The sequence below is a fragment of the Paramacrobiotus metropolitanus genome, unplaced genomic scaffold, assembly GCF_019649055.1.
Source record: "Paramacrobiotus metropolitanus isolate TYO unplaced genomic scaffold, Prichtersi_v1.0 Parri_scaffold0000030, whole genome shotgun sequence".
In the NCBI taxonomy this organism is placed as follows: Eukaryota; Metazoa; Tardigrada; class Eutardigrada; order Parachela; family Macrobiotidae; genus Paramacrobiotus; species Paramacrobiotus metropolitanus.
Window position 1 is genome coordinate 378,125 of NW_026570250.1, and position 22,076 is coordinate 400,200.

At 40.0% G+C, this 22,076-nt stretch overlaps 4 protein-coding genes and 1 long non-coding RNA gene across 8 annotated transcripts; 3 read left to right on the forward strand and 2 right to left on the reverse strand.

Annotated features, from left to right (window-relative positions):
• Positions 1–80: 80 nt before the first annotated feature.
• LOC129588653 (ectonucleoside triphosphate diphosphohydrolase 1-like) lies at positions 81–4,729 on the reverse strand. The gene is made up of 8 exons (XM_055482980.1): positions 4,267–4,729; positions 4,054–4,202; positions 3,742–3,993; positions 3,075–3,222; positions 1,208–1,889; positions 1,003–1,128; positions 616–741; positions 81–546 (listed from the first exon to the last, which is right to left on the reverse strand). Exons 1-8 carry the CDS (start codon positions 4,383–4,385, stop codon positions 349–351), a joined length of 1,800 nt encoding a protein of 599 aa, XP_055338955.1. The 5' UTR covers positions 4,386–4,729; the 3' UTR covers positions 81–348.
• A 633-nt stretch (positions 4,730–5,362) lies between these two features.
• LOC129588639 (uncharacterized) lies at positions 5,363–7,019 on the forward strand. 3 transcript variants are annotated; one of them, XM_055482955.1, is made up of 3 exons: positions 5,363–5,498; positions 5,669–5,971; positions 6,568–7,019. In XM_055482955.1, the coding sequence occupies exons 1-3, from the start codon at positions 5,441–5,443 to the stop codon at positions 6,723–6,725; spliced, it is 519 nt and encodes a 172-aa protein (XP_055338930.1). In that variant the 5' UTR covers positions 5,363–5,440; the 3' UTR covers positions 6,726–7,019. The 3 variants fall into 3 exon arrangements, with proteins under 3 accessions (XP_055338930.1, XP_055338929.1, XP_055338931.1); XM_055482954.1 differs by having other exon boundaries at positions 5,363–5,491; XM_055482956.1 differs by having other exon boundaries at positions 5,373–5,511.
• Positions 7,020–7,220: 201 nt separating this feature from the next.
• On the forward strand, positions 7,221–9,896 carry LOC129588576 (sialin-like). Its single transcript, XM_055482879.1, has 3 exons — positions 7,221–7,777; positions 8,155–8,391; positions 8,623–9,896. Exons 1-3 carry the CDS (start codon positions 7,511–7,513, stop codon positions 9,658–9,660), a joined length of 1,542 nt encoding a protein of 513 aa, XP_055338854.1. The 5' UTR covers positions 7,221–7,510; the 3' UTR covers positions 9,661–9,896.
• A 1,230-nt stretch (positions 9,897–11,126) lies between these two features.
• Positions 11,127–13,414, forward strand: LOC129588649 (uncharacterized). Its single transcript, XR_008690501.1, has 3 exons — positions 11,127–11,732; positions 12,219–12,305; positions 12,376–13,414. It is a non-coding gene; the product is annotated as an uncharacterized LOC129588649 (long non-coding RNA).
• Positions 12,651–21,938, reverse strand: LOC129588646 (atrial natriuretic peptide receptor 2-like). 2 transcript variants are annotated; one of them, XM_055482970.1, is made up of 19 exons: positions 21,343–21,938; positions 18,777–18,868; positions 18,275–18,584; positions 18,047–18,110; positions 17,722–17,901; positions 17,501–17,630; positions 17,181–17,415; positions 16,516–16,988; positions 16,047–16,422; positions 15,653–15,821; positions 15,329–15,481; positions 15,052–15,126; positions 14,889–14,960; positions 14,731–14,803; positions 14,443–14,494; positions 14,219–14,314; positions 13,913–13,961; positions 13,775–13,824; positions 12,651–13,058 (listed from the first exon to the last, which is right to left on the reverse strand). In XM_055482970.1, the coding sequence occupies exons 1-19, from the start codon at positions 21,437–21,439 to the stop codon at positions 12,841–12,843; spliced, it is 2,964 nt and encodes a 987-aa protein (XP_055338945.1). In that variant the 5' UTR covers positions 21,440–21,938; the 3' UTR covers positions 12,651–12,840. The 2 variants fall into 2 exon arrangements, with proteins under 2 accessions (XP_055338945.1, XP_055338946.1); XM_055482971.1 differs by lacking the exon at positions 18,777–18,868.
• Between the last annotated feature and the right edge of the window lie 138 nt (positions 21,939–22,076).

A 22,076-nucleotide genomic window follows, 5' to 3' on the forward strand; every position in this document is an offset into this window, starting at 1 on the left:
ATCCTCAAAGCCGCTCCCGCATCGTAAGTGGGAATACCGCAAAAGAGTGTCAGCCCTGGATTTCAAATTACCAAGTCGTCATCTTCGATTTTTTTCACTTCACAAAAATACGAGTTTCAAAACGAACCTAAGGCATAACAGTTATCCGCAACCAAAACAACATGCATTTATAGAAATGAGATTCTGTTTAAAAACAAAAAAAAACCATCATGCATTACACAGGAAAAGCAGATAAAAACAAACTTGGAATACGGGCTTCAAACCAACACCGGTACAGATAAAATGTCAGGCTAAAAACAGTAATAAAACAAATAAAAACATCTCTGCAATTTTTATGTACACATTTTCTTAAATACTGCTATCACGGCATGAACGGCGGACTCCTCGACACAGGAAGGAAACCGCCAGTACGAGAAACACGGCAAAGACAACCAAGAAAATAAGGAAAAACGCCCGGCTCATCATCTCAACTTCATGCTCGGGCTGAACAGCGTTGGTACTGTTCAAGGCCAACCCCACTGCCCATCCTGTCGCCACACCGTTGATCTAGGAAACACAACGTTTGTGAGAAAGATTATTCACAGTCCATATTAAGGTATCGTGTTTCGCACTCACGGCTTTGCGGAATTGAATGCGTTCGAACATCTCAGCCGTAAATCCATACACTTCCGTTAATAACATGTCAATGTAAATGCCATCAAAACAATATCCCTTCATGAAAGGATTTGTGCTATTTTGCAACTGCAAAGCAAAAACAACCAAACGTATAATAAACATTCAACCATGTAGCACCGCAATGCAAGAAAAAAAAGCCAACAACGAAAATTTCATGATACTGATACAAAAACCTAACCTTTTTAATAAGTTCTAGAGTCACAAAAAATAACACGGATAATTATACATATATCACGTATTCGCAACATTTTCATAAATGAAAATGCAAATCAAAGAAAATGATAGGAGTTATCCAAATTTTACTGCAAACAGAGGAGGGCTTCATACCTCCAACCAGGGAGTTTCACAATGATGCCGGTATGCCTGCCGAAAATGCTCCAGCTGCACATTGACAGTGTGCACATTATCTGTCAAGTTGAAGAAGTCCATCACAAAAAATAATCCCGCAAATCCCTGTTAAAAGATGAAAATAATCAAGCGTCAAATTCAATTTCCCACGCAACATGCACCGCAACGGCCGTGCCCAACTCACCATAAAAGGGTTAGTTATATTAACTTTTTGCCGAGTATTAAAAGAGCAATCCGGAGTATCCCTGAATGGGCAATTCACATCGCGGAACAGTGTCTTAACAAGCTGACGACACTGCTTAATATCACCGGTCCCATTAAACGCGTATATTGTCCGCACACGGGTCGGCTTACGCAGATCAACGGTACATTGAGCATCAAATAAATCCTTATGCGATTCATTGCTAACCGAACCCCGAGGTAAACAGGGATGCTTTATGAAATTATTGCTGGAATGGTCGATAACCAATTGAGCCTTTAGTGTCCTCAACGCTTCGCCTTTGCCACGACAAGCAAAACTGCGACTGAATAGACCATACCGGGTCCCAAAGAAGGTCAAGTCGAAGTTCGGTGGCAGATGACTACCTGCACCGTTCGTCGGGACAGCAAAGGCGATCTGGGTCGACGAGCCGCCCAGGTCTAATGAGCCGAACGTCTCCAGGCGGGGATTTGGAGCCGTTGTAGAGTTATCCGGTATTAATCGCTTGGAGACAAAGTTCACTGTTGCCCATGCCAGTGCGCCTTCTTCCTCGCCATTAAGGATTAATGTATGCAGCCGCTCACCGGTAACGTGTGGATGAAATGTCTCATTCAATAAATCCCGAACATCGCTCAGCAATCGATCGGCGGCGACGCTGTCGCTTTTTCTACACAAATACGAAACCACCTTGGTAAAAACTACTATTAAATAATTCGCTAAGAAGTAATCACAAAAACTTGTGGAGTGTGGACATTCTTATGCGTGTTAGTGAGCATTTTATGGATGTTTGTCGAATAGTTTACCCAATCGTTTACGAGATTAAGCGAATAAATATCGACTAGCAGAGCTTTGATGGATAGTTAATTTTATAGCGTCGTGCACTTGGCATTCAGCCTGTAAACGGTCTGACTGTAAAAAAAAGCAATATTCATAATACAGATATAGCCACTGGTTAGCACTACAAGTTATGTACAACTGTATAAGGTTTGCTGGCTGGCTGTAAGAACGCATCATCGCAGTTTGCGGAATTGTGGTACATTTCTGCCTAAAGCACAACACACACAGGTTCCTTATGGTTAACAGAATACAAATTCTCTACCCTGCATTTTCAAGCGTGCACAGATATACAGGAACTCTATCAATAATTTTCACTTCATTATTAGGGAGATAACATCAGTTTTTTTACGCGCTCGGCATGATGAACGGATAATTACTGATTAACGCATCCCCGGCATGCCCAGACCTTACGCTGACATAAAAATTTCCATAAGCCGGTTGTTACGAGTGATTTCAACAGAACCCGGGGTGTGATCTGATCAAGTTTCCACGCTGGATTGATTACACACAATAAGCAATGCAAACGAGTCTGACTTTCATTAGTTGGTAATTGTTCATCACACACATATGCACACACACACCGACAGTGAAGCATATTATGTCGCCAGAGCTTTTTTGCTTGCAAACCAAAAGAGTCAATACGGGCATTTGAGAGTGGTGCCGACTACTTAAGAATTATCAGCCCCTGCTGACAAACGTTTACTCAACCGCGACGGGCAATACGGAACCACTTTCACGAGCAGCTGATGTATGTATGAATTTTGAATGTTAAATAAATAGACTGCGGAATGTAAAAGCCTCATATTACATAACCGGGCCCGACAGCCACGTTATCAGCGTCGCAAGTAACACAAATAAATTTTCATTTAATTCTTCCACCGATACGCCAAAGTACCTCTGGGTGCCATTTATCAATTTTATTACCACTCATTGTGCATGAAAAGCCCATAAAATTTGTTCTTGTCGCTAATGACTATTTGAACTTGGGGCAGTTACACTTTTTGAATACGCTCACCTCAGATTTCGAATGCCCGCGGTTCCAGCCACATAAATTTCCGTTTTCTCCCATCGATCTTCCGGGATGATCGTCATAGCCTTATCTAGACACGGCTTCCAGGCTGCCCGCAGCCGCTGCGGCTGATTCCTGAATTTTAATAGTATGCCTGCAACGCAAATATTTGCTACGACTTAAATCCAATATCAAAATCGATAACATCCACCATATCACAAGACACAACATAGCGCGAAAACCGATTTCAAATTCAGATCTGATCATATCAGCAAAGGCTTTCGAAATTCGAGTGAAGACTTTAACCACGCAAATTTAGAATTTAAAATTAACGGTACACGTGCAACAGTCAGATTAACCGCGATAATTCCCGCTTCGCCTTCGTGCAGCTAGTACTCGTATTAGTAGTAACTGTTTCGCAACTTAGTTTTAACGAGACAATCAATAATTTTTACTATCTCGGCGACAGGCATTCGATCGTATAATTCGTATTCAATTAAAGATTCCAGCTAACTGATTTAATAAAGTCAAAAGAAACTTCAAAAAGAATTGCAAAACTTTCGCAGAGCATTCAAATTTTTGAAATTACGATAAACTCTATAAAACACGGAAATTAAAAGGGAAACCACCGCGATATACGATACGATTCGGCAGCAAGTTCTCAAAGACTTACCATCGCATTCCACAAATTCTTTCTGCTCAATATAACCCGTCCCGTTGACTTTATCCCCGCGATAATGAAAGACATGTAATTTGGTATGCGCAGATCCAGCATCCATAACAATAACATAATTCTCCGGAATATAGCTGGAGCGAAAATATAAAACCACCACAGAGACAATACAGCCAGCGCCCAGGATTACGCCAATGATGATCAAGAGAAACACTCGACGATTGATCCTGCTGGGTCTGGCGGGTTCCCCGACTAGAGTCAAATCAAATAATCCCGTCAAAAATTCTCACAAAAACTGCGCTTACGCCTTACCGAAACCCGTATCATCCAGCTGAAGATCTTCCACATGAGATCGCGGTAGGGATGTGTTGGATTCATGGCGCCGTCGTTGGCTCACCGTTTCGCCATTGGTATCGATGGACCTCGTGGAGGTGTTGGGAAGTTTGGCGTATGAACCGTTCCTGTAAAATAGTTAAGCTTCTTGTCATTCCCCGAAGATGATTTCTCGGCTAGACCACGCAGTACCAATTTTCGTTTTCGTTCTCATCGTCCACTTCGTCGCAAGCTCCGCTCTGGCTGGGTTTCAGTAGGCTTTTTTCTCCTTCGGCCACTCGACTAGGTTTAGATTTCCCAGAAGGCATCATGCCATCATGCGTGCTCGAAAAACACGAGCCGATCCCACAATAATGGACGATTCATAGCCACCAGCGCTTGCACACTGATAACAAGGTAACTCTACGGGTTAATGCATTTCACGTATAAAAAGTTAGTTAGGACCTCAAATGCACTGTCCAATTTCTTGTTCCCAGACAGAAAACAAATGTTAGCGCGTTATGGAGTTGATCATCGGATATGCTTTTAATGCAATTAATTAGTCACAAATACAAATGGACTGTGCCAATGTTTGAGTCAACCATTTCGATGAACATACTATAGACTGTAACTGTACACATAGTAATCTACGGTCATAAATCGGAGCACTACTCGAATCTTTTCTTGCGCAAGATGTGCGTGCAGCAGTGCACTGTAGAGTGAAATGTGCGTCCAAGTTCTAACGGGCTGTCTAGTGACTCTAGTGTGTCTTTTAATGCTCTTTACGGTGCGTGCGCAATTTGTGCACTGGTGCGCCGAACGTGACGTTTAAAAATGACCGACAATTTTGGGAAACGTTTGGGAGGGATACTCGTACAGTCGCTATCCTCTGGGTTTTTTTCCGTATATGTACCGGTACGTAATAACAAAACAAACACAACCACAGTAAATCTTTCGAAATAATTGTGGCAGCACTTTGGTTAGATTAAATTGAACCATTAAAGTAAATGGCAGCGAACAAAATCTAATATAAATTTGCACTATTAGGCGATGTCGACCGTCTCATGTCGGTATGTCTGGAAAGGCGGTACGGAGAAAGACGACGGCAGGGAAAAGCGGTACGACTTCCGGTACCATGAATTTGAATCGCATAATACGAGACTGCATACTGCATCATCATAGAGAATGGACATTCTGCAATATCTTTGCATGTAGATATTAATTGCCTGGATAAGTGCGATCAATACTCTTGTTCGTATAATATAGGCCTTTTCTTCCAGATTCCATCTTTCATACGAGGAATCTCGTACGAAAGGTTAACGGTCTCTTATACACTGGCCAATGTAGGTACAGTATAGGAGTCTGATGTGGTTGAGCCTGATTATTTATGACTTTTATTTGGAAAACAAAACCTATCCCGGAAGCTTATTCCACGAAGGTCAGGGGTACGGGTTATAAGTAAGCGGTAATTCTCTATGTCATTGTTAAAGCAGAAATCCAGCACAGTTTATACCAAAATCTTTTAATGTCTTCATGTTGTAAAAGTTAAATTGTCAGCAGTTAAGATCGTACTCAAGCTTTTATGATTTAGCCGGAACCTTGACTTATTTGACAGTTATTTGCGGCGACAACATGGATCGTTACCAGAAGATTTCGATTGTGTTGTGCCGGGTTTGGATTGTAATTAATATCGTGGTGACCGTGGCATCGGCCCGAACGTTATTACCGTACGCATCGGGACGGACATCGTCGACCGCCGAGGAGCCAGCGCCGGGCGGCGATGAATACATGCAACTGTCGAAAGAGGAACCCTTGTTTCTCACTATGCACGAGAGCAATCGCCCTGAACGACTGCTATTGAAAAGGATGTATGCCGATGTGGCCGGGCAACTGGAGGAAATGGCGCCTGATTTCAAAGGTGACACTACTCGATCGATTATCCTTCGATTACGAAAATTGTAAATCGGTTACCCTATCTTATTACTGTAACTTTATGAATTTACGGTGACCTTAAGTCGAAGAAACACAGAAGCACTGTACCGCGTAACTAAAGAGGCGTAAAACATGCCACCGTGATTTTTAATCGGTAAAACTTGTTTTTGGGTTACTAACGGTACGCTAAGAACAGTTTATTAATAACTTAAAAATGTCGCTGTAGTCGTTTCTTTAAAAATTTTGGTAGTTAAACCTGTTTCCTAAAATTCAACTGAAACAAAGCGAAAAAGCTGCATTAAATGCTGCATTAATATCGGTACTTTTCACAATTGCGCGATAAAATGAAATACCTGGCTCAACAGGTGTACTCATGATTTAAAGTAAAACATTTATTAACATGTGCTCATTGCTTAATACTGATCGAAGCAATGTGCTGTGTTCTTAGAGTGAAAATTCTCAGCACGTATGCGTACGTGTGAGTATTCATCCTTTTTCTAACAACGAGCAGGTTCACTTAATTAAGTAGTTTAAGCTACACAACCATAGAAACCTTTTGACAACAGCGCAATTGTTGTGTAGACTGTGCCACGCCTAAACCGAAAAGAAACAATCTGTGGTCGTACTGTGCTGCACTGGGATTTCGCCGCCGTAAGGACGCCAATGCCAAGTGCATGAATGTCATGGCGCGGGTGTTGCGTAGTTGCGAACAAGAACGTGAGCAGGTGGCCGAGACCTAAAGACTTGAGGAAAATCAAGCAAACCCATGGTGAATTTCATTCATCCAGCGTTTTCGTATGACTCTTTGTAATATTTCCTCCTCCTATCGTATTTATTTCAATATTTCGATATATTAACGCCTTCATCCTGCCGCACACATGCATAAAGCTGAACGATACTATTGTTGCATAATTTTTCGACATGAATCTGCATTATTCTGTTCATAACCGTAGTCGTAAGCGGGCTCTTAAAGAAATTAATTAAAATGGTAGTTATGAATGTGTACGCGAACAATACGAACTGATTAGAAAATGTGAGTGAGTGTAATCGCTGGTATTTTATCAGAATAATCTGCACTTATGTGTACGTACGGCGAATCTGGCATTATTTCATTCTGGTATGCTTTGTAATATGGCAATTATTACAGACCGAAACCGATAATGACAACAGAAGACAAGAAGAATATCTAGAGCAGGGTCGTATAGTTTGATTCAAAACTTTTATTTCGGACAGCGCTTTTTCCCATTCCAAGCGCACGTTTTCGGAAAAGAAATACCAGGCTTATCACCGGTGCAATAACTCGTACCGACACTGTAATAACTGATTCGCACTTCGGCAGGTAATTTGTTGTGCACGGCATTGAAATTGTCTTGCGTAGTAAGCAACTTCGCACTAAAACAATTCGTGAAGGAAAAAAATATGATAAACTTCAAAAACAAACCCGCTGTTTAGTTGACCCTAGACAGTCAAAGCTCTTAATTTGCTTAATTCTTCGTTGATTTTCTCTCCAATCGGCTGTCCCGTAATGGATACACCAAAACCCCCCAAAGAATATCACAGTGGTCGCATCGGATACCGTCATGTTTTAATGGTATTATTATTTTTTGGCGCTATTTTTAAGCAGGCAACGAGAGTGGGATTAAGCGTAGCTATGGTGGCGATGGTCAAACCTCTGGGAAGCATACAAAATTACAATCAAACAACTGGAGATAATCAAACTATTTTGGCATGTCCGGAAAATTTATCGCCAATCCAAAACAGCAGTTTGTTTTCCAATAATATTACCTTGGTGGTAAGTCTGGCCATTGTCCAATTATGTATATTAGCACGTAGTTCTATAATAATACATACAGCATACAGACACTAATGTTTTTTTTTATTGCCACTTTATGTATTGGCAATTAATACAGTAAAGACAGCCCAGTATTTATGGTATGCAAATCTAAATACCGGTAGTCAAGGACCTAATTTAAATATAACATAATTTGGATTGTTATATATACTCGTAACATGCACTGCTACCGGTATGAACAGAAAGCGTTATAAAAACTCGTCATCAAATGAGTCAATCGATAAATAAATATGAATTAATTTAAAAGCAAGTAGTCAGTCAGAAGACTTTGAGAAATCAAGGCATTGGAAAGTGTTACTAAAATCGTTTCACTCTAGAATTCGGGATACTTCGAGTGGGATTCAAAAACGCAAGGGTTGCTGCATGGAGCCTTCTACTACGGCTATCTATTTTCCCAAATACCTGGTGGATGGCTTTCGCATCGGTTCGGCAGCACGCGACCAATAACAGCGTGCTCACTCTTAATTGGGATCGTCACCGTCTTATCGCCGTTTGCTGCTTACGGAAGCATGTGGTTATTCTTTATTGCCCGGGTCATTATCGGAATCACAACAGTAAATTAATAAGGCTAACTTTCAGTACAGTAGTGTTTAAACCCGGCAAAACCATAATCAGGTACTGACGTAAAGTCGTAGTACTGCAATTTAATAACAAGCACTGCTTGCGGCTCGGTTTAACGGTGAGACTGCTCGTGCTATCGGTTTCGGAAACACAGCATTTCACATATGCCACCTGCTAAAATGAAGAAACATACTTTCGTATTTCAAGCGTATTAATATTTGCAGGGCGTTATTTTTCCTTCCATCGTGCATTTGTGGAGCGAATGGAGTCCGCCAGCAGAGCGAGGTCGACTGTTATCGGGAGCCGGCAGTGGCGCTCAACTGGGCACAGTTCTGGGGATGTTTCTAAGCGGTCTGTTAGCCTCTACATTCGGCTGGGAGTCCATCTTTTTTTGCTTTGGAGCACTTCAACTTTTATGGGTAATTCCCTGGGTGATACTGGCCAGAGATTCTCCGGCAGCGCACTTTAAAATTTCCGACGAAGAACGCCACTACATTGTCTCGTCAATAGGGAAATCTCGAAGCGGGGAGAAAGGTCATCGCCATCCAATTCCTTGGTTGGCCATTTTTAAAACAGTGCCGTTCTACGCGATTTTGGTGGTGGAATTCGGGCACAACTGGGGCTTCTACACTATGCTGACGAATTTGCCTACTTATCTCAGCAATATTCAACATTATTCCCTGAAAAAGAACGGGTTTCTTTCGGCATTGCCCTATTTGGTCCGATGGGCCGCCATTGTAATGGTCGTGTACGCAGCTGACTGGTTGCGCTCCAAACACTTTATGAGCGTCAGCGCTTTGCGAAAGACTTTTACCACAGTGTCGTTTATCATCACGGCCGGGGCGTTGATTGGTTTGGGTTATGCCGGTTGCAACAGTGCATTAGCCGTTTCGTTGCTGGTTCTCACAGTGGGCATCTGGAGCTTAAATTCGGCAGGATATTTTCTGGGTTATGTGGAAATGTCACCGGAGTTTTCGGGTGTTTTAGTCAGTATGGGGAACACCTTTGGCACGACCACCGGGATCATTGCTCCCTACGTGGCGGGAGTGTTGACCAACGGGCCAGGAGGACAGACGATTGAAAACTGGAGAATTGTGTTTCTAATTTCGGCCGCCTTGTATTTACTGGCTGCCATTACGTATGCGTTGTTTGGCTCAGCTGAGCAGCAGCCATGGGATCCCACGGGAAAGAATGAAAAAGTAACCGTAAAGATACCTGATGAGAGTGATGAAGAAGTTATGTTTCTTAAACCAACCAAATAATCTGGGTATCATATTCGCAAAAATGTCATGGCGTTCTATGAAGTATTTATTCATTTGCTGTACAGTTCGTGGTTATGTTTTACGTGTGCCTAGGTTTGATACAATAGTATACGTAGATGATTTGATCTGTTTGAGTTTACCGTATACAGGACTCTGATACAAGCAGCTAGGGTAGATGTACTTCTAGTACTCTGCAACACTTTATTTTGCTTCTTTCTTATAGAAATAATACCACCCTAAACATAATCAACGATAAAAAATCAAATAATGTAATGCAACAGCTTTGGACAGATGGCCAGTACAGACTAGTCACTCAACATTTTAAGTAACTTTTGTCCCCGTTTTGGCCTACCTAACTTTTAACTAACGTTCTTTTTACAATCTGTTTTACTCTGGATTGTATTGTGCATCCTCATTGGATTAACTATAAGGTAAAGTAAAATCGTGCAAAATATCTTATTTATCACGAACATCCATTATAGCCGGTACCAGTACCAACCGGTACCAATGGAGAAGGGAAGCGTTCCCAAATTTGTGCCATACAGGAAACTGCAGTATTTATCAATTATTTGTCTTTGATTTGATGCCAGAACCGTTCGCAAGACATCTACGTCATATTTTACATTTTCCGTGGCCCAGTTCCCGCCAATTAAAATAGCTTTGTTGCTTGAAATATGGATAAGCAGGATTACCTAAGACCGAGATCATGACTCTTTGCACAATCAGCTACCATTGATACACTACACATAATTAAATATAAATTAATCCAGAAAAACATATCCTTTATTTTATATCTGCTAAATATCAATTCGTGTAAGCAGTTACTGCTGGATGTAAATTTATCTGTATCGGCTTAGAATGTACGATAAGAAAATGTACCGTACACTATCCTGTACTGTGCCAGTCAGTTTTCCTGCTTTGTACAGTATATTACAATATATTGTGTATACAACTCTGTACTGTATAAAAATAAATGAAGCTGTTTTTCATTATTGGGGGATGCTATGTTTTTATAGAACGCAATTTTTGTCTCGAAAAAATGTTTTATAAACTATAAACTTATTTTTTATAAAACTTATTTTTATAAACTTTTTTTTATTTTCTGTTCTCTTTGATGATGTATTGCGCCCTTTCATCTCTTAATTTTATGATTTTTTCATCATATATGTATTAGAACTACCTAGATGCTGTACGTTCTTCCAGGAACTCTAGTAAAATAACTTGCCGGGAAAAAATTATTGCTCCCATGCTTTGCTATATTGTACTTTAGTTTTGGCATGAATGATGCTCATGGGAACGGCCGCATATATGTACCGACTCTACCGAGAAACTGAAAAACCAGTGAATGAGCACAAGGATCACGCTTTCAGGATGGTGAATGCTACTGCACTTTGGTGCCAGAAGCGTTCCTCGACGTACTATAACGAAGCCAATCTGACAACGTCCGGTTTCAATTTAGAGAATTGTTTGTTAATTATTAACACTAACAAATCCGGTGTGTGTGAGTGCCTGCAAAATATTCCTGAACATTAATCCCTGTCCCCGGTTGACGTCGAAAGATTTATCCTGTTCAATAGCTTAACAATACCGCGCCGCGTTCACCCCATTTAATACGAAAATGTTCTGCAGTTTCACTGCATCTTTTGTGCTGCCGCTGGTGTCCAGTTTGCTTCCATTATAGCGTAACCTTTAGCACACGGTTTCTTGTATGCTTCGATTCTGCCGAGTTACGTGCTTTCATAACGTTATTTTTTAAACGCTAATGTTATCTGGCTAAATCATCGACAGTCAAATAATTATACTCCTTGTACTCCAGTAAATCCAGTGAAGTGCATACACTCAAATATCGGATTGCAACTTTAGTTTTATATTTTATCTGTCGGTTTCCGCTATGGGGAAAGCATCGACCTTTGCTTTATTTTTCGTAATGATGACGATTACATTGCAATTTTTTGAGGCTGATTCAGCTACGGATTTGCCAGCTGGAACTGAAACGGTTTCAGAAAAGCCATTGGATATCACTGATGAGGAATTAAAAGGAGGATGCAGCAAAAGGGATCCGCACCCTCTGGGTAAGAAATATAGGAAGGATACTAAATATTGTGCAATATTAAAAGACCATGTAGATTGCTTCTTTAAGGCTTTGGCCTACAACAGTACAGTCTAAACTTAACATTATTAGGATTAACATGAACTCAATACAGTGTTTCGAATAGTATAATAAAATTAATGTTCTATGTCCGATTAATAGCACAGCCTTTTTTGCGAATGTCGCAGGCAGAATGATATTCTAACTTTTATTAAAAAACACGTTAACTTATATGAATATAATCATACCGATCAGACGGTCGAATATAAATTTAATTACAGCAGCTTCAAACTTATCAAAATATTGTAAAGCTGTTTTCAGTTTGTTTTATTTCTGTTGAGCCTAAATATTTACTCATATTGCTATTCACTTATATTAGCATTTACCTATATTATCTTAATACAAATGACTTGAGCACTGTTAGCTCATACACTGAAGTATTGATAGTCACTTACCACCTGTTTTACAGGTTATGCTACGAATACTGGACACTATCAAATAGCTCGCCTAGGACGACAATATCGTTCTTTCCCGAATCGAGTTGTTCTATCAGACCGTAAGGCCCCAATGCGTTTTTCTCGCTTGGAAACTCACAAAATACGAGGAAAAACGTTTGTTTCTAATAGGCAACCATAAAAAAGCCGATCTGAGTGACTTGTGGTGGTACTGTGCATCGATCAATTGGAGAAGGTCACAGTTTACGATCAACCGCTGCAAGAACATCATGCTTAATAATCCAAATTATTTCTAGAAGCCGTGAAGTCCAAAGAAGATCATGTTTATTTTAAATGCAAAGCCAAAGACAGGATTTTTCATACAAGCCCAGATTTTGTTGCATTAGGTTTAACTTCTTTAATTTCACTATTATCAACGTTATAACTATTATTGTGTTCGGTTAAGATACGGGTGGCTTTATTAACGATACAGGTTAACACAGTGAACTACTATCAATCTGTTTACCACATGAACTACTGTAAACACACTTGAGATTATCAGAAAACCTCGAGCGGTTGGCATTTCAATAAATTAAAGTAGTCTTCAACAAATTTGTACAACGACTACAGCGATATGATACCGCAAACATGGCAAGTTTATCTAAATTTTGAATCTTCTTCGTGCATTGGTTGTACGTATATTTGAGTAGCCTCTTGCACATTCGATTTCCTTCGTTCGGACTGCACTCCCAGGAGCCAGTACGTTCGGATATGACCTTTGCCTTTAACCGGGATTTCGCCTCGTTCTTCGTATTCAAAATATCCAAAGTTCTCCAGTAACCCGTGCATTGCGGAGCTGATTTGAATTCTGAGAGCTAATTCAAGAAATACAATATAGAGCACCATTAATTTAGTTCTGTTTGTTGTGATTATAGAATATACTGTAGTATAATATTCAAACAAATGCATTTGCGTTATGAGTACGAAGCAACGATGAATTAGCAGAATTCTGTATGATATTCCTTTACTCGAAATTGTTTTCAGCAACCAAAAAAATAGGCAGAATAAAAGCGACTGCGAAACTGAGCATGTATTAATATTTATTTAAGTATTTTGCTTAATATTTAAGTATTTTGTCTGAGGATGTGTTTTCCGACCTGCGCCTTTTAAATAATGTTTCGCATTATCAGTCGGAATACTGATAATTAATTGTGCTAGCCTTTAAAGTGTGCTCGATGTATCCTATGATGATTCATTCATCGTAAATTTTTCTGCACAGATCAGTCAATAAAAATCATCAATGGAGACTTTAATTTTGGTAATCAACTTTACAATGCGGTTTAAGATGCAGTTCCATTACGGAACAAATCGAATGTGGATGATCTGGTGCTAAGCCGCATCACGTGCAAATAACGCGGATATATTACACCAAAAAGATGATTCAAAATTAATCGTCACGTGCACCAACTAGAAAACCATTACAGTACCGAATATCCAATATCGGCTACAACAAGTTATTACTGTTCTGTTTATAGGCTGTACTGCAGGCATTTCCACTATTAACTCGCATGTGGTATTAGCTTTTACGTACCTTCTCCGGTAGACTCCATACGGGATGCAGTGTTAACCGTGTCCCCAAAACTAACATGTCGAAGAGAAAAGTCGCAGGTGAGAAAAGGAATGCACGGTACTTATTATGCGTTTTAAGGGATTCAAATGCGCAGCTTACAGGCAATAACGAGGCATCGTTAGTCCGACAACACCAGCGACACATGGTCCTGTAGACACTTTCAGTTACTGATAATATTTCCTTATGTTCGGAATGCAGCTATCCTGTACTAGTTAATGCGTGCCGACTGATAGGGTAAGGAAGTTCATCGGTAACGTTAATAATTGCAGACAATTCTGTTCTACTTCTTGATTGTAATTTGTAAGAGCAAAATTTTATCTAGGTCACATTTGATATAAAATTTGATATTCTAAAGTCAAATTTGATATAAAATTTATGATACCAATACATTTTGAGATATCGTACCTGAATGCATTCCGATCCGCAAATTCAGCCTATCGGACGGTCGGTGGCGAATTTTAAACGTGGACACATGTTCTCGCAACCGCAGGGCCATTTTGGCTGCAAAATTCAAAAATGCAGATGTGAGACGTGAGATGTTTAGCTGACTGAAATCAGCTTTAATTTTATTGCTTATTTATTCCACTACCGTACAAGATGTAATTAAGATGAGATCTGCATTACCGTACCCAACTGCTGCGCATGCTCCATCCCATTCCTGATTGGCAATCCGGAAACGCACTAAAATAACCGCAAAAATCTTATAGACATTAAATTTTAAACTGAATTAAGGACGCTTTGGGCTTTTAATTAAGGACGCTTTGGGTCCAGTTTAGTTTATGATTAATTTAGGCACTTACTATTTTGCGTGCTTCTGTGATCTCATGGTTAGCAGAAAATATAACAATATTTTTGTAATTCTGTAGTTGTTACAAAACGTTTTTTTTGCGACAATATTGTTGTATTAGTACTTTTACCATGTAACTGTCACCAATCGTTTCCACCTTGTATACGTCAAACTGTTTAATGGTGCCGTCAAAGCACGTATACCTAACAAATACATAAAGGTTAACCGGATTATTTTGCATAGTTAATTAGAACCTGTTACTGCTGCTTAATAGAAACGGAAACTAACAAGTCGTTTAGGAAGTCCACAATCTGTAATGGAGTGCTCTCGGAAGACATAGTAGTAAATCCCACAATATCACTAAAACAATCACACATGCTGTGATTACCGCTGTTGTATAATTTGTTTTCGTTGCAATAAACTAAAATTCAGAAATTAGATCCTGCTGTACCTAAAAAATATGGAAACGCTCTCGTAGGCTTCCGGGTTTACCGACTGACCCTTTTTTAGCTGTTCCGCAACAGTTCTGAAAAATTATTTCCCGAATGAGTGAATTCTACATATGCCTATTGCCTAGTGTTGTGTAAAAATTCATATTAAGTAGGCCATAAATACTTTTTTATTAGCACACAGGCATATCTCGTATAAACGTCTTTACTCACTGCGCATTTGTATAATTTTTCAAAATGAACGTAACTAAGTTAAAAATTAAAATTCTTGATACTCACGATGGCAGCAACTGGCTTAACAACTGGTCGCTCTTTTTCTTTTCCTCCAAAAATGCTTGCGTTTTTTCTTCAACGAGACCCTCCAGGTTTTCCGCATACTGTTCCATTCGTTGTAACAGTATGTCCATTATGTTGCCCTGCTGATCCTCATTTCTGCGAAAATTTTATACGTGCACAGTTAACCACTAACAATAAAGTTTAAATAACAAAGTGTCTGTTTTTAAACTTCGATCATATCCATTACTCGATACTGTGTCACGTTACTGGGCGTAGCCGGTTACGAGATTTATAAGTATGTCACAGGATGAGTATTACAGTACGTACTTAAAAACTTGTCTCATTGTACTACGGATCTCCTGGAATCTTGGGCGGCTCGAAGGATTCTGTGCCCAACATTTTTCCATCAAGGCTATTAATGCCGGCGGAGCGGCTTCGGTTTTGATAGTTGGCCGGAACGGCGGTTCCTGGTTTTTTATAACGCGCTGGACGCATTCTGAATTACAAAAAAATTTATATACATACATATGACTCAACGCTGCTGACAAGTGAGAATTTGCAAATGGGTGGGTATAATAGAAACCATCGATTTACGCAGCACTAGTCACAAAAACTGAGGAAGCAAAAACTTCAAAAGGAAAAACATTATTTAAAATTTACAAAGCTTAAAATGCTTAATCGGAGGTAAAAATAACCCAAAATAATATTCGGGATAGGTCACCTTCAGCACTTATTGGATACATGGCAAACGGTTCCTCGCGTAGAATGATTTCTTGCAGTATGATACCGAAACTGTAAACATCGGCTTCGTAAGTGTTGCCGGTGACGTTGTTGATCACTTCCGGCGCTTTCCAGAGCAGTGTTGTGAAATATTCGTTATCCGGGATCAATGGTGGTGGATTGTCGTAGAACGTCGCCAATCCGTAATCTCCAATCTTTAGCACGAATCGGCTATCAATATAGCAGCAGCGCGAAGTCAGCCGGCCGTGCACTTGCAGCGATGAGCCGTGAATGTACACCATTCCTTTGACCATATCGTTAATCAATGATGTTTTAAACAAATCATCCAGCTTAAAAGCGTCGTTGTTTAATAAGTTCTACACGGAAAAGACAGAGCAAACATGTAAATGTCACATGTGAGTAATCGTCCATAATGCATAAGCATCTGCATACGAGAGGCAATCAACCACCTGAAGACAACCCTTTGAGCAGAACTCCATCAGAACCGCCGTCTGGTCCGGACCGAGAATGGCACCCACAAAGCGCATGAGGTTCTCATGAGTGACAATGCGTACTTTCTTCACCTCCTCTCGCACTTCTTTCGTTAAGTCAATTTTCTTTTTTTCGCACATGCGCAGTAGTACCAGATTCCCGCGGAAGAACACTTGGTGGGTGCGGGCGACGGCGTTTTCCGAGAACAGCGTGGCACGATCTTGTTTGGTGTTCATTTCACTCTTCCGGGATTCCACGGTCATAACGGACATTCGTGAACTGCGGGATTTTGATCCCTCATTGTAGGTCAGTTCGCTCCACTGTGCCAGCCAGTCCATCGACGACAGAGCGGCTAATTCTTGAGCCCGTTTGTACATGAGGAAGCCGACCACACCACCAATCAACATCACACCCAAAGCCACACCCACCGTCATTTCGGTAATTGGAAGCGCTAAAAATGTAACGTACAGTAGTCTGTTTTCGTCATAGCACGCTTCCGTTGCATGCAAAATATTTCCCCGTAGTTTAAATAAGCCATGCACATGGTGAAGTTATCCGTGCATAAACGAAGAAAACAGAAATTAATATGTAATAGCTGTGATTATGGACAACACGCAGAAGTCGAAGCATTTCATAAATTTACCGATTTTACAAGGCGAATCGTCAATGCAGTTTGGGCAGTTTTTTGGGCAAGGAAGGCACTGGAAGCCGGAAATATAGTCACCAGATCCATTGGTGGTCCATTGTGAGTAGGCATTTTCCACGTCAAAACCGGAAAACGCTTGCAAATCGCTGGATTTGTTAGGGAAATAGTAACCCGGCTTACAGATGCACAAATACGTTCCCCTCCGAAATCCAAAGCCGGTTCGCGGAATACACTGAAAACACATAGCCGGCATAATTATTGCATTCTGTAATAAATACTGCGATTTTAAAAAAAATACAGCTAGTGGATAATCGTACTTCTGTGGTTGGTCCTTTGCAGTGATGCGTGCCTCGGAAGACATCCAACGCCAATTTGGAAGACTTTTCCGTAACATCGCATTGATTTATGTCCAAAATATTGAGTGCCACATCACATGTCGCTACACCCCTAAAGGTCAAGCAAAGTGTGATGCACTCGCGCAACCTTGTGATACCGATACGACAAAATCAACTTTCAAAGTATGAAGCGTCTCGCATACGCGAAAGTAAACGATCCGTTATAATGCGCGAAAATCGGACTGTTAAAAGTTATCATCCATATGTCGCCGCCACCGCAATCAAAGTAGGGTTTCGTCCAGAACCCATCCTCATATATCGCGATGGGTTCGTTAAAATGTGTGGTGTTTTTGTGAACCTTTACTCCAGTTTGATTGTACTCACTGCAATTGTTAAAATAAATTTAGTTTATAACTAAATCGGAAACAAGCATTATTACTGTAAGCGTTTTATTTTTATGTAAATGCGTCTTATCATTATATTTGTTTATCTGCTTTGCAGCTCATTCACATATTTTTTTTCGCCCACCTTAGTCTTAATGTCACATCCCGTTCCAAAATTCTGCTCAAGTTCAAGGCTTTCACTTTCGTTCCTGTTCGTTCGAATGCGGTACAGATTTAACAAGCTGTTCATTAAAAGTCGACCAAGTTAATCAGCTGTATATGCCGTTTGTAGTACAGTGTTAAGAACTACAACTTTAATACTCCAACACCGGATTATGGAGCTATTTGTATCAGTTAGATACGTCACACTTGCCTAAATACCACTCGGATGGAAAGTAATCGTATTCCACGCTGATATCGTGGGATTTGATGGAATTATTTCCGGTATGAAAACTGTAGGCGCAAAATTTAGACATGTTCCGGTAGAAGTACGGCTCAAAGGCAATAGCACTTCCGAACGCCAGTTCCTCGATTTCGATTGTGGTTCGGGTCATGGCAAACAGAGTCTCATCGTCCATGCTCCCGCCGGTTCCGTTGGTGATCAACCAGTTCTTCGTCAGTAAATTCGACAATCGCACTGCCGCATTGGCTTGCGGTTTCCACTGGGAGTTATCAAAAACAACCTACAAATTTTCCCTTTGTTTGACAGTAACCGGCAAAACAACAAAACGTGCTTCCGAAATTACGCCATATATTACCAATACAGTGAATACACCTAGTTTAACGCGCGCAACTGATTTTCGCAAGGCAATCCACTTCGCTCTCAATTCACAAATTCTTTCATATGTCAAATGTTTACTTTAAAATGCACATACGTTTAATGTATTTGACGTGCCGCCATCACAGTTCCCTGGTTTTACACTGTCCACATACTGTAATGCTTGTTGGACAACATCCGGACCGGTCTCTACAAGCACGATAACTGTAGCAGCAAAGGTAGTGCAGAGTGACCACTATGGCTACATTATTTTTTAGCAATTTAATTTGTTAAATGGAACTGTTACAAATTTCCAGAACCTGTGCTCTCTAAAAAAAATTAAGATTTACGTAGGCTGAAATTTCTCCAGTTTTGCTTTCTAGGAATTGTCTCAAGTGCAAATAAAGAGCTCACTCATTTGAAGAGGCATACAGATATTGTATGTTTCCGCAAAATGAGCTTGAATATCAAAATTGCTATACGTACGTAGAGACTAGAGAGCACTACATGCAGTTAATCAGCACTGAACCGTTTAATTAACAGCGATGCGCGAACTTGTAAGCTGGAGGTACCGCACATATGGGATATTCGAAAAGGAATCCGCAGAATATGTCAACTTGACTATCGGTAAGGCTCTTGACCGACTACTTACACGCCTTTCCACTTCCGGCGACTATTTCAAAACCCTGAAATCGTGACAACTTCTTCCCTGCGTCCACACTCATATTCATTCAGACGCCTGTTTACCCCGCGGGATTTACTACGGCACTACAGAGTACTCTGTAGGTATGTATATACTAACGTTTAATAATATAGCCCTGATTAAATGGACAAAAATTTTGTGTTTATTAGTTTGTGCTAAGTCACTAGAATATTTAGTCAAGTAAAATGATTTACAAATTTCGAACTTGAAAGCAAAAAGTCAGCTGCCTCTAAACTTTGGTTTTTACAAATGGTAAATTTGTTGGAAAGCTTATATATCACAACCGGCGGTGCCGGAATAAAATACATTAAGAAAATACAGTCGAAGGAAATTAATGTTTAACAAAAATATTACATAGTTGTCAAATATTCAGAAACCTGGGACATAAGTTTTGTAGACTGCCATAATAAAGCACATGTGTTGTTCGTGGAAAAAGCACTCATCGTAATATCCAGGCACTCTGCCTGTGGTACCGCAGAAGTCATCTATTATTTAACTTATTTGTGTACTGTTCCGTAATTTGTGCATTTTGCAGTAGCAGCACAATGGCGGAGGAAGTGCAAATGTCGCTTGCGTGACCTGGTCAGCCTTATGCAGCGCATTCAGCTCTAGATCCTCACGGGAACCAGACCAACAAAATGCTACCTTCCGAGCAAAGAACCAACTGTATTATTCCTCTAATTGCACTAGACAGTATCTATATTTGCAGTTTTCCTTATTATTGTCTTGGATTTTATTCATTCCGGTTGGCAGGCTGATTCAGCAATATCTTTACCTGCAGCTAACGTTCAAATTTAAACTATTTAATACCAAAAAGGTACAATATTAATCTTAACCTTTTAGCATAAACGAAAAATTACCTCTCAAAAACAGGCAGTCCTACTGAACAATCTGTTTCCCAAAGGTGCGTTGTATTAAATGCATATAGCGTAGGTATTTATATATTATCGGCATGATCAAAGTTTTAATCGAATTAGCAGTCCGCGCTAATGTTGTTTGAGAGTTCTGGCTTGTTGGGCTGCGCTGTGTTCTGTTACCTGACTGCTAGGTATATGTATGTAGTTCTGTAAGGTCGCATGCAAAATCTGCAAAGCCTTTGTAGGTATTTTTCCACAGCTAATGCCATATTAAAAATTCATGAGATGGAAAATTTTGCGTCCCGGCGTTCGTACAGAGCTTTCTCCAGAGCAATTATCACAGATTATAATACAATTAATTATTTATTAACCATTTCCATAATGTGCATAATAATTTCCATAAGTCCTTTTAGTGAGCATCAAATATATCGTAAGCATTTATAAGCAGCAATAATAATGCAAACACAATCCAGAAATTTAAAATATTACACGTACTTCCTTAAAAATTGTGAATTACAAGTGCACAAGGACGATAGAAAACAGAGCTGGGTTAAAGAGATTCTGTGTTTGTTTTGGCCGGGTGAGCTAGATCCCATGTCAAGTTTTCCTGGCATAGTCACCTAGTACTAGTACCTAAAGTTTCCAAACTTGTTGCGGTTAAAAACTACGTGAATATGTCGTAATGGTGGAATCAACAAATCGTTTTGGCTAGAAGCACAGCATAATTGTCGTCGGATTCCATTAAGCACGAAAACGAGAAGCTTTCTTGCAATGTTATCAATACAGTATTGTAAATTAACATCGCATGGGCTAATAAGACTGGATTGAATTCGTACACTTGACTAAAGAAGACTGGATTCGTATACCTGGCTTACAGGTTTTGATCGTTACTCGAGTAGGCTTTTCATAACTGATTTACATTAGATGTCCTATTATGATGTGAACTGTACCCGCGTGCAAAATGTTATAATAATGCGCAGCATAAATAAAGAAATCCATATGAACATATAAAAATCTTTACAAACAACTATCAACTGAATTAATTATAACTGAATTAGTTTGTAATAATTATGTTAATTCTAAACTAAATTAACTTAATGTGACTTATGGTCAGTTCGACGTACCTCGTTTGATAACATTTGGATGAATATCTGATTGAGCCGAACATCGAAGAGTGCGATTAACCAGTAAAGCGGCACCAAACACGATTCCAATCCACATGCTGCGCAGTTCAACCGGCACAAACGGTTTTTAAAGAAACCACTTGGACCTAACAATTCGCAAAGAATACGTTTCCCGCACACAAGTCTTAGTTGTTTTTTCCAGCATTCGTTAATCGGTTGAGCAATGCCTAACCCAGCCCGCCTGTTGTCCTTCAATTTGATGAAAACCAACACCTATTAGTGTTGTTCAAAAGTATTTCCTTGTTACAACAGATATACAGGCATGAAGAGTATCTAGCTGAGCAAACTTGACAGGCACAGTAACTGAACGTCGTATATTTAGCCGCATATTTGTGCAAATTCCAAATCCAAAAAAGGGCACAATCAGCATACCGCAAAAAAACCCTGAATAATCGATAATGGATGTATTAAATCGTCAGTAGCGACTTTCAAATTTGCACCCAGAATTCCAGCATATACTCCCGTTTACAACGACGTCCGGGATCAGCCACTGCGAACATACATATACGACACTGCACCACAGGATATCCAGGTTGGCTACATTCATCCAGGCGAAAGAGTCAAGAGTCACTTGGCGTTTACAATGTCGCACAGGTGGCGACGGTTTCCCCAAAATCAAACAAATAATCAGCCGTATTACGTCTACTTGCTGCTTTATTTCGATATTCGATATA